The 16,629-nt window shown below is 39.4% G+C and overlaps 1 protein-coding gene across 1 annotated transcript in view; it reads right to left on the bottom strand.

Annotated features, from left to right (window-relative positions):
- Nucleotides 1-5,027: 5,027 nt before the first annotated feature.
- Nucleotides 5,028-16,629, bottom strand: part of LOC139685589 (integrin alpha-PS4-like) — a 31,367-nt gene continuing 19,765 nt past the window's right edge. Inside the window, exons 13-24 of the mRNA XM_071582532.1 lie at nucleotides 13,186-13,328; nucleotides 11,603-11,726; nucleotides 11,243-11,387; nucleotides 9,113-9,347; nucleotides 8,739-8,902; nucleotides 8,502-8,589; nucleotides 8,294-8,407; nucleotides 6,421-6,772; nucleotides 5,887-5,983; nucleotides 5,608-5,746; nucleotides 5,325-5,384; nucleotides 5,028-5,218 (exon numbers count right to left, since the gene is read on the bottom strand). Coding sequence (XP_071438633.1) covers nucleotides 5,186-5,218; nucleotides 5,325-5,384; nucleotides 5,608-5,746; nucleotides 5,887-5,983; nucleotides 6,421-6,772; nucleotides 8,294-8,407; nucleotides 8,502-8,589; nucleotides 8,739-8,902; nucleotides 9,113-9,347; nucleotides 11,243-11,387; nucleotides 11,603-11,726; nucleotides 13,186-13,328 — 1,694 coding nt within the window. The 3' untranslated portion in view covers nucleotides 5,028-5,185. The remainder of the gene's footprint in view (nucleotides 5,219-5,324; nucleotides 5,385-5,607; nucleotides 5,747-5,886; nucleotides 5,984-6,420; nucleotides 6,773-8,293; nucleotides 8,408-8,501; nucleotides 8,590-8,738; nucleotides 8,903-9,112; nucleotides 9,348-11,242; nucleotides 11,388-11,602; nucleotides 11,727-13,185; nucleotides 13,329-16,629) is intronic.

Genomic DNA, 16,629 nt, shown 5'->3' on the forward strand with positions numbered 1-16,629 from the left:
TGCATGGACGGGGCAGACATTCAAAAAGTCGAAATTTTGAGAAGCGGACCGATTCCGGAAACAGAAACGACGATAGGTCGAAAAGGAAACAGAAAAAATGGAAATCTTGGAAGGGCTCTCAATGAACCGCTTAAAAACGAGGACGGAGACATGGGCCCTCGGCAGTGAGACGTGGGCCGGGGACAAGTTTCCTTTTCCTGCCACGCGACATTGATGCTCCGGCGCGCGTTCCTAGGCGCCACAGGCGCCCCACGAATGTTCTCAACCCGGTCGCCCCCCCCCCCAATCATATTGACTACTGCTACTCCCTCGCTTCCCGCTACTGTCATTTATTATGCATGGTGCATGTCTATGTCGAGCGAGTCCGTCTCGATAGCTGTAGACGGTGGTATTCCTTCAAAGCGGCGCCAGACGCCGCCGGGAGACCTGTTCGTTGGGGAGAGGGGAGCCATCTCCCCGCTCCTCCTTTCCCCCAACTTTTAAGACGCACGTGGGCGTGTCCTCCTTACCTTCGGAGGTGGCTGGCGCTCTCACTGCAGACGCAGCGCCGAACAATGGGTCACCGAGGGGCCTCCCATCGCAGGCGAGGGAGAGAGCCTCGGCGTAGTCGCGCACCGGCCGTAGTTAGACGCCGCGCGGGACAACGTGCCGAGGGGATCTCGACGATCACCTCCACGGGGTATTCCCGCTCGTCCACGGACGCTGAGTCGCATAGACCCGACCCCGAGGGGGGTGCTCCGGTGGGGGGGGGGGCACGGCTCGCCTAACGAGAGATGGAACGACGACGACCTCGGCGACTCGCTGCTGGCGAGAGACTGGCGCGCTCGCCGTATATGGGCGCGAGCGCCACCGTCGCGCGCACCCATATACGGATGGGCGGAGGGGAGGGCAAGGGGGCAGGCCATTCGGTGGGGCGGCCGTGGGACGGACTGCCGCAGCCAGCCCAGCGAGTCACCTGTCGCTGGCAGCCGCCCACCTCTCGAGAGATCGCTTGAAGGGGGGCAGGCGTGAGTACAGAGGCCCCTGACCGTTCCGCCGCCCCTCGCTACCAGTTTTAAAAGCTGGAAATCAAATAAATGGCGGCTTATCTTCAGATTAAAGGAAAACCATCAACTCAGCAATCAACCCGAAGGTCGGTTGGGTAGGTTTCGGTAGAGTTCACTAATTTTATGAAGCCCAACGAAGTCTGAAATTCAGTATTAAACAGGATAACAAGGGTCGCCAAACCCTTTCTCTTTGCCGGCTGTGGTATCCCAGGAAGTTCTTTCACAGAGCTTGGGTCGAGCTGAGGGTGCCCAGAGAGGCGCGCCTGGGAATCGAACCCGGACCATCCGGTCAGTAAACCAGCGTTCGACTCCTGGACATCTCTCTAATCTTCAGATTACGTCTTGAAAATGAATCGCACAGAAAGTGAAGAAAGCACAAGCATCGTAGACGGCGTCGAATGAGCTTCTTCCGTGGAGGTTTTCGGGCGCTCGAGGCGCCACCCCCGCCAAACAGCGTGAGCCAATTGCGTAGCTCTGGGAGAAGGATTGGTATTGTCTTTTCTATAATTTATTCCTATCCATCACAATGTTTTCCATCAGGAGTTTTAGGATGAGGGGTTCAGATGGGGGTGTCCATTGTCGCCTGTGCTGTTCTACGTATATGCGTAGGAAATCGTTCATGACACAGAGGGAGAAGTGGAGATGGGAATAAAGCTCTTTGGGCAAATCATAAAATCAGGCTTGCGGATGATCAAGCCTCAAGTTTGCCAGTCAGCCAAGGGGTTGCTGAGCGCATTGGAAAGTTAGTGCGATTTTTTATGGCATGGTAAGAAATTTAACAAAACAAAGATTAAGCGGTTTTAGAGAAAGTGGAAAGCTAATTTAATATTGAAATAGGTGTTAATAAACTAGGCAAGTGTTTTGCATAAAAATGGGCAAAGCGTTAGAGACCTAGAGAGAAGAATTGCGTTAGCCGAAGAAACTTCACAACAGGAGGAAATTGATGACAGGGACGATGGGTGATGATTTTAAGAAAGAGCCAATCAAGTCTTTGATTTGGAGCGTGTTTTTTTACGGCGCGGAGACATGGTCATTGAAGCAGGATAATAGGCGTAGGTTGGAGGATTTTGAAAATTTGGCGTGGGAAAGAATGGAAAAGGAGAGGCGGGATGATTTTGTGGTGTACGATGTCAGGTTAAGTTTTCTTAGGAGGGGCAAGGAAATCGTTTTGCCCTCGTAGAGGCAGTGCCAATCCATAAGCCACATTGACCGGTCGAATAGTAATAATACTAATAGTAATAATGTTGGATAACTTGTACGAGGGTAGGCTGAAGACTAATGCACACATGCTTGTATACCAAAAACAAAATTACCTTCAGAAGTACTCCTGCTGGCATGTGGAAGTAACGTTACCCTTCAACACGCATGCGCAAGTTTGAGTTCGTTACATTCTACCGTTGTACTTTGAGAGGCGAAAGTATGGAGACGTGTTCTAGTGTTATGTCAACGCGAGTTAAACAGCGTTCTGTTATCGAATTTTTAACTACTGAAAAACTGACTCCTACTGATAGCCATCGTCGTTTCAATGCTGTTTATTGTGACGATATTGTTGATAGGTCTACTTAAAATCGATGGGTAGTAACATTTCGTAGTTGCGAGCGTGGGAAAGTCATAATTATTTATGAAACACGCAGCGGACGTCCGATCACTGCCACAGACGAAAAAAATCGCAAACTTTTCGAAGATTTGATTCAAAATGACCGGGGATTCACTTAAAAGCGTATTGCAAACCATATTAGAATATCCAAGGAAGAATTTTGCCGTGTTCAATGCAGCCTAGCGCCAAGAATCTAGCAACATAACAGCGCTCGTCAACACACCTCGCGAGCAACTGGAGAAGCTCTGCGAAGCCTGAAATTTGAACTGATTCCACACCCTCCTTATTCCACAGATCTTGCGCCTTGCGATTTTTACTTTTTTCCTCAGCTCAGCTCAGGCAGTTGTTAATAACTTTACGCTGTTTAAGTACTTAATCGAGTCTACACATTCCATTTCGGCGTTCGCAATGCAGTAGGCGTTCGGGAGGGAATTGCTCTTTTCCCAAATATTCATCACTAAGCACTTTTTGAAGTTTAATTTTAATTTCCTAGTGTTTCACCAGTGTTGCATAGCATTAAAGTCATCTTCCAAAGCTGCTGTGTCCTCAGGATGACGGATATCACGGTGGACCACTGCATCGTCGGCAAATAAACGTAGCTTACTAGTAACTACGGAGTCAATGTCGTTAACGTTAATTAGGTATAAAAGAGGTCCGATGACGCTTCCCTTGGAAATACCTTAAGTAAATTCTACTGCATTTGAGCCAACTCCATCTATCACTATTCTTTGAACCCGACCATTCAAAAAGTCTCAAATCCAACCCCGGATATTTTTATCCATGGCATATGTTTCTAGCATTGCGAGTAGTTTAGTATGAGATACTTTGTCGAAGGCTTTCTTAAAATATAGAAAAATCGTGTCCACTGGATCATTGCTACCTCCCGAAATAATAATATCACTCACAAAAAGCGCAAGTTGTGTCTCGCGTGTACTTTTTGGGAAACCGTGAGTGATTTTTCATAAATAACTTCTGATTATCGAGGTGTCTCACGATCGAAATAGCAACTATATGTTCCATAACCTTGCAAGAAATAGATGTGAGGGAATTAGGTCTGTGATTGCTCGGCTCCTCCTGGTCAGCGTTTTTAAATATTGGCGTTATGTTAGCCATTTTCTAATTTCTGAGAATCTTGCGATCTACCAGCGACTTCTTAAATATGATTTCAAGGTATGGTAAAATTTCCTACGGTAGTTTGTTAAATTAACGAGCAGGTATTTCATCGGGCCCGGAGGATTTATTAGGCTTAAAATTTGTCAGCAAACGTTCTATTCCATCATATGAGATTTCAATGTTGGGCATCGGTTGATCGGCACGATTCGGTAAGCTATCGGAGGTATTCTGTGAGACATTGGTGAAGACGCTTTGAGAGAAGGAATTAAATAAGTTAGGCTTTTCCAAAATGCCGGTTACTCTTTCGCCTTTATCATTTTTAAGTGAATTAAAATTTACCTTATTTCCCTGAACCTCTCAGACGTACGATCAAAATGCTTTCGGATTATCTTTACAATTTTCCAATAAAATTTTTCCTTTGAATTCACTTAATGCTTTCTGAACTTCATTCTTGGCAATCGCCCCAGATATCTTATAATCATAATTGATCCCATTCTTTTTGTCGCTGGAGAATTCATTCCAATTCACGTTTATATCACATGACAATTGCAACGGGCGATTGCAAAATGTTCACCGATATTCCAATTTTCACTCCCTTTACGTAACTCGCGTGAAAATGTTGATGCCTGATCTGTGGACGTCCTCGAGGTGTCAGGAGTGACCTCTTTCAATGACCTTTGGCCTCAGGGATTTTCGAATGAATTTTTCGAAAATGGTGGTTAACCTACATCTAGCCAAAAAACCCGGTTACAGAGTGACTGGGTTGGCGGTCGGGATACCGGCCATAGGAATATGTAGAAAAAAGAAGACGATTTTGATTCGCCAATTGATTCGTGTTGTGATCGTGAATTGTGAGGCGGAATAAACGGATCATGGGATAATCTACCGGTTTATTGGTATCAACTCCTTAATTTTGTCTTTGTACTGCTGGATGTAGTTGGGGCTTGGATTTTTCCATTGCATTACAGCATACATTTTAGCATTTGATAACAGATTCAATCCAATGCGCCATTAATGGTTGCCGGGTAGTAATTCGCTGTTGTATCTCGCAAATCTGTAAGATTTGTTGTTTCTCTAACAATGTCAATATCCTCAGCAGAAAGTATACCGCTTATTTTTGCTGTATAAAGCGTTGAAAGAGAGAGATAATCCATGTCAAATGGCTATTTCCTCACAACTCCGGCAATTAGAAGGGTGTCATTAATACAAAAGATGAAACAGGATGGATGCATTTTTTCTAATTTTTTTATAAATATATATTACAATAGCCCAAATATAAATATTATATCTGGCCATGAAATAGTCACAAAATAATTAAATGTTCCGCATTAAAATGTAATGACTAGAATGCAGAAAAATGGGAGATCTTTGGCATATTAAGCTTCACAGTGTGGCACGCATGTAGAATAGAAGATCCAATGATGGTCAGTTATCCTTGTTCATTCTCAAAATGTTCCCCCAGCTGTAACATAAGGATTTAAATAATTGTCAAAACATAAGGAAAATCTGAGAAAGGGTACACTTCAAAGGATTTGCCTTCCAATGATATTTAAGTTTGCAATTCTCACCTCTGCGTTGGCCTTCAATGCCTCCAACTCCTCCTTTGTGGCACGCTTGAAGAACCCCATCTAGAAAAAAGAGAAAAATATCAATGAAATGTAAGGAGGTATCCGCAATAACAATTGAATGAATTCATGATGAGCGATACTACCTCCACCTATTTCATTACATTTATTAAGTCTGGTAAACTAAAAATAATACGAATGTACTCATTTAGAGCCAAAAATCGCATCACCATTCGACTCAACAAAATATGTTTTGTTCCCTCCTTTCAGCGATGGTTGCACCCACCTTCATGAGAGCCATAACAATGAGGAATAGCAGGAGGAGGCCACCGGCGACGGCAACGGCGATCACCCAGGAGTCCACCGCGGCCGAGTCCCCTCCCACCTTGCCAAGGAAGAGCGTTTGGATGTCCACGTGGTTAGGCCTGGGGAGAGTAATGTGAGGTTGAGTTCGTGCTCACTTCATGGGGAGAGGAATCCAAGGGGGGACTGTAATCAGTGAGCGAGCAGTTTGAAGACACTCAAAACGAACGTGTTTGAATGGGGAACAGAATGACGGACTCACCTGTGGACCAATGGCTCAATCGAACGATTAATGCCAAGAATTTCAACTCTCCCAGAAGTTGTCAATAAAATGACATCTTTGTTCTCAAAAACTTCATCTGAAAAATAAGAAAATAACGTACTCACAAACTTGGTAGACATGTGGAAATGCTAATGAAAATCAAGTCCATTTCTGTGCACGCTTTGGAATTTGGATGGGATAAGAAAAAGGACGAAACTTGCCATTTCATAAATTTTAGGCATATCAACCTTCTTGCCTTAATGCAAATATCTCAGACTTAAACGCAACAGGTTGCAAGGCACTAATGTGATTGCCAAATTTTGCATTCAAAGCAATCCTGTTTCATTATTGGTAGGAGGTTGAAATTCATCTGTGAGTGCCTTGGACCATACATTTCCACATAAACTTTATTATCAGAATTTGTGCACTGAATCTGTGTACACAGATTCTCTGTGATAGTGAGAATCTCAGTGACAAACTCTGTGCACGATGAACCTGTATCTATACAAAAATCCAGTAAACTTGAGCACTTACCAAACTGGCTTGGAATTATTTTCATTGGAAATATAACGATCCCTCTGGATTGAGATGCTTTCAAAGGTCCGACAATGCACGAGACCACTATGCAACCCTCTTCAGTATTTGAGCAATTGACAAAGAGTGTTTTATTGCTGGTGAAATATGCAGGGGAATAGATATATTTCTGGTCTGTACTCCTTTTGCGCCTGAAGTGCTGGCCATCACTGAAGTTCAATGTTGTTTCAGGGAAGGCCGTAGTCAGTGGGAATCCAGATGGTGACACACCGCCTTCCATCTCTTCCTTTGGCTCACTGTAAAATTCCCCAACTTCTGCCGTACACGAGAATGCATGGTAATTTAAGCTTGTCTGAAAGAAGAGAAATAAGTAAGGGGCATTCAATTTATGTTTCACGCAGGCATCAACCCTCACCCCATTGGGTGCACTCTTCCCCTCCTGACTAAAATGTCATTTTTCATTGCTGTAAAAAAAGACATGCCCCTTTTACTTGATCATTGAATTTTTATAAAATGGGCTGAAAAACAGTTACACATTTATTTGGCATTAGCAGATTTCCATGTGTGGGGAGTACTCTTCCATCTATTTTCAGTAAATGAAAGAAAATCCTAGTGGAATACAGTAATGGACTGAGAAGAAAGTCATAAGGTGTTCAGAGAAGCTCCTGTGAATGACATCTTGCCAACATTTTAATTGAAAGGGAATCTGGAGACATGGAACCTCTGCTGGTGGTGAGAGTAGGAGTGAAAACAAAAGAGAGGGAATGCAGAGGGTGGTGGGAGGATTCACACTTTGAATCTGTTGGGAAGAGAGATACAAGATCAATTGGCATCAGATCCAAAGCTTTCAACTGATAGCTTTTTTGTCATCAAACTCGAAAAAAAATTGAAACTTTGATCGAGAGAAAACACTTTCAATTTGAATACTACCACATCAATTTTCTTGGGTGGAACAAGAAGGGCTATGAGAGACATGATTAGAAAAAGGAAAATGTGAATTTGGGCAGTGGAGGAGGAGGGGTTGCTCTCTAATGAGTGGCATCAACGGAACGAAGGAAGGATAGGTGGGAGAAGGAGAGGAGGGGAAAGGATCAAACTGGCATAGATATCATCAGGGTTGAAGGAAAATACATGGCTATGAAGATATTGGCTGAAAACCAGGACAATGGAGGAACAGGTAGTGAATAGACCAGCCAAATATGAAACATATCCAAAAAGGAAGGGCGCATTTCTTAGATTTAAATATTGGTGGTTCAGGACAAATTTGAATGAATTCAGTGCCATCCACCGATTGTTTCCAAAGCCACTGAAATTATTTTTTTGATTTGGAAGTTGCTTGCCTGCCTTTGGATGCAGATATCAAAATCCACAAAACTCATTTCTCCTGCTAGTTGCAAATTGCATACTGTGGTTCAATTTTTATGTGCAGAAGGGCCTAGTTTGGGGGTTGCAAACCTATGGCATGCATGCCCAAAGTGGCATGCAGAGCTGGGAGGGTGCAACAGGCAATTCCAGGATGATCAATCAGTGGGTTGACATGCAAATCAAGAGTATATACTCTTATTCCATGCATAAATGTTGGCACTCAAGTGGCAAAATGTTCCCCATCCCAGGTCTAGTGCATAGACCTACAGTAATGAGTGAAGGAAAGGTTAGACATTAGATTAGGGACATCAATAAAGGCTGCAGAAATGTGAATGATGAAGAGTGGAGTGGCAGGACAGGTACATCCAGACCAATGAAATTGCTGCTCAATGAGTGGACTAAAATAAAATGCACTTCTCCCATATTTCATTTCATGCAGGAATCAAATCATGCATATGTCCATAGGAAAACGAATTCCGATGTTCAAAAAGAGCAACTGTGGGCTAACCTGGGGGTGGTAGAGCCTTAAAAAACCACGGGGGCCTCCTCCTAACTGTAGGACTGTGGGGATTTCAAACACCATTCTCACTTGTTCGATTGAGCTGGGGCCATAATTCTGCACCTGCATGAAAAAAATTAAAATATAATTCAGGCTGTCAACAAATTAGAAGGGATATCAGTTTCAATAGGTATTCCATGGCACATTAAATACATACCTCATAAATGTGAGAAAAAGAGATAAGAGATTTATCGAGCCCTTTTCCTTCTTCCTTGTTGAAATGAAATTGATTTTGACTGGACTTCCTGCGGAATGAACAGGATCATCAAAATTAATGTGACAGTCTGAACCCAAACATTATTTTATTTTAAACTATCACCACACTAAATATGAATAAATTTTAACACTATTCTTAGGATATTGTAACATAACAGCAATAAAATCCAAAACTTACCCAGATATAGAGACATCAGCCAAGGTTTTTAATGGTATGTTGAAAATGATCTCATTGTTTCCCACTGTCAACTCTTCTCCAACACTGCTGGCTTTGATTTTGAACATTAGATTTTCCATTCCATTTGGTATTTGTCTTGCATCAAACTCAAGAAGAAACTGAGTCTGCAATATGAATAAGAAAAAAACACTTTCAATTTGAATTTCACCATATCAATTTTCTTGGATGTTAAAAATTATCATGACTCACTGATTTTAAAAATTACTGTAGGCTACCCATCCTACTCACTCTGACTATGATGTTAATTTTCTTGGATAAAAACTTAAAATATGTTAAGTCTTCCATTGCTTAGGCAAGTGTCCCCAATCACTTACCATTCCACCAGGACGTAGAGGGTTCCCTGTGTCACAGCGCAATCCTCTCTCGGTCTTCGATTCATTTGGCAAAGCTGTAGCAATAGCAAATTCTTGGCAGGTCCGAGGAATGCGTATTAGAGGTGTTGCTTTAGAAAAGGTGATTTCAGTTTGACTGAAAAAAGCAGGGTCTCCATGATTCCCCACGGTGATGTTCATTTGGAGTGAGGTTGAAGAGCCAATTACATATGGGTATCTTGACATGAAAAAAAGTAATGGAGAAGATACATAAACATACATGGTCACACTGCAATCAGAATCAAAAGAACATTCAGGATTCAGATGATGACATGGTCCTATTCTTATGACATTTAAGTACTTGTAATGTTATTTCCTGAAGTTATTTTAATTTGTACAGAAATTTTTTGTTTTCAACTGACCATGAATACTTGGTCAGAAGTATCTGACCAAGGTTATGATTTTGCCATTAATGAGGAAAAACAAAGAATCTAAGCTAGTATTAAAAAATGAAATATGTTCGCATGCTAGTCTAAAAATTAACAGAAATATGCTCTAGACTGCCCTTCTAACAGATATCTCACAGTTTTGATATAACTATCATTCCTTCTCTTCTACTTTGGCTCTCTGCGTGTGGCTTAGTGACGTTCTTGTACCAAAAATGACTTCCAAAGATGCTAATAGTGACACCACCAACATTAGCCTAGCAATCTACTTCACTTTTCAATTCAAACAATAAAGCTGCTTCCATCAATAATTATAATGAGTCCATGGACTCTCCTAAAGTTGTCAGAGAACCCATGCACCCCTGCGTTTCTCAACAAACATAAAAATATTCCACCTGCTTAGACAGAGCAAGGTAGAATCAGATCCATGAAAAGGTTTACAGTCTCCTCAACATCAATATATTTTTAAAATACAATGGTATACAATCAATTTGTTACCTATATCTAACTTGCTGTTGTAACTTCATCAAAATTTGATCCATTAAACCTTTAGAAGTGTTGATTTTCATTGCTGATGGTTTTCTCATTTCAAATTTGTCACACAAATGTGAAGATTGAAGAATTCTACTACACCAACTCCATTGAGTTCCTCAAGAGTAACTTTATCTTCAAAGTCTGGCTTTTCTCTTGGCAACATTATGAGGAGCTCGAAAAACTTCACTGGTAGGTTTCTAGATACTTTAATCTCTTTATCCAGTGCTCTTAGGCATATAATGTCCATGAATTTCTTTTGATTTATTACAGCAGTTTGATGGCCCAAGTTTTCTTTGCTGAAAAAATACTTCTTTCTCATATATACGCATAAGATGTTATGCCTATTACTGTTATTGATTCTCCCCATTAAATATAATCAATGAAACCCACATTTTTTTTAATTTTCACTCCATTATTTCATCATTTTTTTCACAGCCATCACCTTATAATTTTCATTCTAATTTACATATTTCTTCAAATTCTAAATGCCCCATATTTCTGTATACTGTACAACCTAAATTTCCTTGTTATCAAAAAGAGTACCTTATTTCCATGATAATTTTTCAGTTCAATAGTTAAAAAATTAGGCCAGTCACAATGATATATTTGAGGTTCTTCAGGATAACAGGGAGTACCTAATTTTTTAACCTAAACATAACATCATTTTTGTGGAGAACCTGATTAGCACCTGAATATCTTTCAATAGGATTACATTTCCTTCAGTGTTCAGTTTCTTTCCAGGGAGAGCACAAAGCCAAGATGCACTTTTTCACATTAACTTCCTCCTTCCTTATCCCTGGGAGTAAATATTATGAGTTCAATATTCTTTTGCCATCAATTAATCACACGAAAGGATGTTTTCTGGTGCTATTCCTGACTGGTGGGTGGCAACCAGCACTGCTCTATTTCCCATACTACCACAAATGCATGGGCAATGCATAGTTCCCAGTGGCTCAAACTAATTTCTTTCATTCAAACTTGAAAGAAGCAATCACACACTCACTGTAGTAATGAGTTAAGTTGGCAGGTTGAAACAAGATGGAAGTGTGTAACAACATGTGAATGGGATCCATCTCATTTTAAGAGTTATTTTCATTGTTACAATCTCTTTATGACCCATAAATGTTTGAATGAAGCAGCTGTAGGTACTTACCTAACATCGATTAAATGGCCTCTAACTACCAAGTCAGTCCGGCAGAAATTGTCTTCTCCACATCCAGTGGCAAATGGTACTTTGAGGTCAACAAGTGAGGGCTGTGCTGGATTCACAACTGGACAGGTACGACAAAAGCTGTCTCCTGGTGTTTATTGATAAAGAATGACGGTCATTTCAATCAGAGTCACTAATGTAATCAGAGAACTATATTAACTGAATGAAAATACTGATTATATTTGTATTTAATGTATTTTTCCATTAATAGCAGATGGGTTGTAGCACAATATGGACCAGGTTCATTTGGCAAAAGTACTTCTCAATAATGAATAAAGCTAATCTGTGATATCTTTAACTCACCATTCAAATCTCTTCTTTTTACATTTCTGTGATTACTTGGGATGCTTATGTTTTCATTGTCTGATTCTCTTATCTCTGTTTCCATTGTTAAATGAATGGGCTTCGACAGATCATGAATCGTATCCTGCATTAAAAGAAAAGCATGCAAGTGCATAAATAATACTGAATAAAACTAGAGTGTAAGAAAAATATCTAAGGAAAATCATGTGGGTCTACAACATTACTATTACTTGGTAACTATATTAGGATTCATAGACCCTTTTATATATACATACATATACATATATATATATATATATATATATATATATATATATATATATATACATATATATATACATATATATATATATACATACATATATATATATATACATACATATATATATATATATACATACATATATATATATATATACATACATATATACTATATATATATATATATATATATATATATATATATATATATATATATATATATATATAAATGGCCTATAGTTAAAAACCTATAGATATGCCTTTTATTAACAGAACAAGGCTAATACAATGCAGCAATCACATATTATTTTTTAGTTTTACAATTAGAGTCCAAAGTGTGACAACATATTGAGCAAAATCTAAACAACCATTGAGAACTTTTTGAGTGGCCATGATATGATAGCCGTCATGTTTTATTGTCATCTCCTGGTTCCATTACATCAGTCAACATTGCTATTTAATGATTTTTCCTCATGAAACTTTGGAAGTTTCATATAAATTAATATGTTACATGGCCACTTATATAACAATATTGATAATTATACCTACATAATAATAACACCATTATTGATTCAATACCTGCAGTCTAAAAGCCTTGTTGATTATCACCTCATAACATCCACTAATTTGTTCCCAGTTCCTTGGACAAATCCAGTTAAAATAAATAAATTGTGAAGAATTCCACAAATTGATGCTAAGAAACATTTCAAATATGTCTCTCTGTGCATTGTCAGTTACCATTTGCATTGAAAGTTAATTTTGGCTCATCAAAGTCAGAGCTAACTACCATTAATCGACATTTACTGCAAGTACCACACTGAATGCAGTTACTGATGTATATGTAGACGTTAAAAAAATGTTTTTAAAGCTGAAAATGTCAACTTGAAGCACAATATTGTTAGGGTAAGCTTTTGTGTGGGACTTGTGGGTTGGAAGTGTGACCAAGTTGCTGTATTGAAGACCACATGCTGTATTCAATGGACACCACAGAAACGTAGCCATAGGGATATGAAATGTATAAATACCATTTGTCTAATTAAATGAAAGGAGGAGTAAATGTTTTGATGATGAGTTTGCAGACCAATTATAGGATTTAGAGATCAGATATTTTCAATATTTACTGATATAACACAAAAATGTTACCAATTCAACAATTAAAAACTGAATATTGAAATAAAAAGAAACATATGTAACTTCCACATTGCAAGTATTGGGTTCTGTTCACCAATTTTTTTTGTGTGACACATGAAGAACATTTTTTTGAACCCAAGGTATGATATTATGATGACATAATAAGAATAATTTGACCATGGGGTACTTACCAGAATCTCAACATTAAAATCTTCACAGTGTTCAACATAATGCTTCAGTTTATGTAGTACAGACACTGACTGATTTCTGCCTGAAGGCCCAACTATGTTTGCCCTCCCCTGGGTTGGGTCAGCTGACACTGTGAGTGTGACATCTGTGCAGACATCAAAGTCAATTCATTATACCATGAGATGAGAGACATGACGAGACCATGGACATATAACATTTACAATATATTTCACATAATGCCACAGATGAACAAGCAACTGGAATAATTGCACAATGAAGAAAAGTATTCAGGCTGTGTTTATTCAAATTATATTTTATGTTGCATGCAAGTTATGGATTGCCTTATGCCTTGCAATCATTCTCTGAACTAAATTGAATGACAGAACCACAGATTAGACCAAGCCTTCAAAATATATCTCTGGTGGATTCAATGGTTCATACTGGCCTCCATTTGGGGAGTAGGTATTTAATATATTGTGGGTTGTTCAATTAGTCATCAAAGAATCCAAGAGATGGTGCTTGTGATATATATATATATATATATATATATATATATATATATATATATATATATATATATATATATATATATATATCACAAGCACCATCTCTTGGATTCTTTGATGACTAATTGAACAACCCACAATATATTAAATATATATATATATATATATATATATATATATATATATATATATATATATATCACAAGCACCATCTCTTGGATTCTTTGATGACTAATTGAACAACCCACAATATATTAAATATATATATATATATATATATATATATATATATATATATATATATATATATATCACAAGCACCATCTCTTGGATTCTTTGATGACTAATTGAACAACCCACAATATATTAATATATATATATATATATATATATATATATATATATATATATATATATATATATATATATATATATATATATATATATATATATATATATATATATATATCACAAGCACCATCTCTTGGATTCTTTGATGACTAATTGAACAACCCACAATATATATATATATATATATATATATATATATATATATATATATATCACAAGCACCATCTCTTGGATTCTTTGATGACTAATTGAACAACCCACAATATATATATATATATATATATATATATATATATATATCACAAGCACCATCTCTTGGATTCTTTGATGACTAATTGAACAACCCACAATATATTAAATATATATATATATAAAACCATAAACACAGTAATCAACCCGAAGGTCGGTTTAGTAGGTGATGGTAGAGATCACCCAGTACTAAGCCCTATGCGGCGTATGAAAATTCACACATCAGGGTAGGGGGGCCAGTGCCTTTCCCTGTGCCGGTTATGGTTCCCCAGGAAGACCTGGTACCCGAAAAATCACTTCAGCTTGGGTGGAGCTGCAGGTGCCCAGAGTTCCTTGCCCGGGAATCGAACCCGGGACCCTCCGGTCAGCAGCCCAACGCTCTACCCACTGGACTACCGCGACCCACTATATATATATATATATATATATATCTCACAAGCACCATCTCTTGGATTCTTTGATGACTAATTGAACAACCCACAATATATTATATATATATATACTCATATATATATATATATATATCCCTCCTTGGACTACAACCTTGACATGGTGGAAGGGCTGGTACGTTCCGATGACCCCTAGAGCTGTGCTGGCGGGAGTAATAATAATTGCTCCTGGTAGGGTCACCCATGCCAGATAGGTCAAAGGTTAGGAGCCAGACAAAAGGTAGTCCACGCAACGTCTGTTCCTCAGTGAGGCGGCTGCAATGGCGTCTGACCCCAGTGGGGCAGCCAGTAAGTGATGGTGTCATGTTAAAAACACCATTGAGGAAGGCAACGGGAAACCACCTCAATTATCATTCCCAAGATAAATATGATGGACTATACAGAGATTTTGACTCCTGGCAACTACGGGGCTTGGCCCAATCGGCCATATGTCGTGCCCGGCAGTGGGGGAGGCAAGGCTTCCGCGGTTGTCATCCCACGAAACCCTTGCAAGAGAAAACCAGCAGCAGCAGGACAGAAGACGCAGGACAAGAAGACCAAATTAGTTAGAATAGGAACGTGGAATGTTAGGACAATGATGAGGACAGGGAAATTAAAGAATGTTAAGCGAGAGATGGAAAGGAGAAGTATAGAAATTTTAGGTCTATGCGAGGTGAGATGGAAGGATAGCGGGGATGACTGGAGCGATAATCATAGAATAATATACAGCGGCGGGGACGAGAGCCAACTAGGGGTCGCCATAGTATTAAATGAAGAGGTAGGAAGAAGTGTAGTCAACATAGAGCAGGTAACGGATAGATTATTACTAATAGAAATAAAAGAAGAACCGACGAACTTGGTTATTATTCAGGTATACATGCCCGATAGGATATACGATCAGTTAGATGACATAATCGCGTGTGTTCCTGCAGGGACACATTTGATAGTGATGGGGGATTGGAATGCGACGGTAGGCGAAGGAAGAGATGGTGATGAGGTGGGGGACTACGGTTTAGGCACGAGGAATGACCGCGGGGAGTTGAGTTCTGCAGGAGACAGGGGCTAGTCATCACTAACACTTGGTTTAGACACCACAAAAACGCAGGTATACATGGAAAATGCCAGGTGACTCAGAAAGGTATCAGCTAGATTATATTCTGGTTAGACACAGATTTAGGAACAGTGTGATAAATGCACACAGCTTCCCGGGAGCGGATGCGGACTCTGACCACAATTTAGTTGTTATGAAATGTAGCGTCCGTTTCAAAAAGATAAGGCAGGGGCGGAGAGTCATAAAATCGAATGTAGAAGCATTAAATGGGTTGAAAAGGAAGGAATACAAACAGGCCGTAGAGGAAATCATGGAGGATGGTAAAGAGCTAAGTATTATCGAAGAAAAATGGGAAATGATCAAGAAAGGGATAGATTATAAAGCTTGTCTAAAGCTACCAAAGACACCATTGGAGCCGTTAACGCTAAAAGGACTTGGAAACCATGGATCACGGATGAGATGATTACAAAGACGGATGAGCGGCAAAAATGGAAGAATGTAAATACGGAATTAGGCAAAACGAAGTACAAAGAATTAAACAATAAATTGAGGCGGGCAACAAATAAAGCAAAAGAAGCATGGTGGAAGACGCAGTGCGAGGATATGGAAAGTCTGCATAGGAAGGGAGATATCGGTACGCTGTACAGCAAAGTTAAATCTTTATCGGGAAGTAAGAAAGGGAGATCAACGATAGCAGTTAGAGATATGGTGGGTAAGGTAATAGTTGACGCAGGAAAGATCCAAGAGAGATGGAAGGAATATATAGAAGAACTGTATGGTAAAGAGCTTAGACCAACAAAGTTAGACATAGAAAAGGAACATGACGTAGAGGAAGATAGCTTAGGTCCAGGCATACTTAAC

Source organism: Hetaerina americana, unplaced genomic scaffold, assembly GCF_022747635.1.
Source record: "Hetaerina americana unplaced genomic scaffold, ioHetAmer1.1.p SCAF_118, whole genome shotgun sequence".
Taxonomy (NCBI): domain Eukaryota; kingdom Metazoa; phylum Arthropoda; class Insecta; order Odonata; family Calopterygidae; genus Hetaerina; species Hetaerina americana.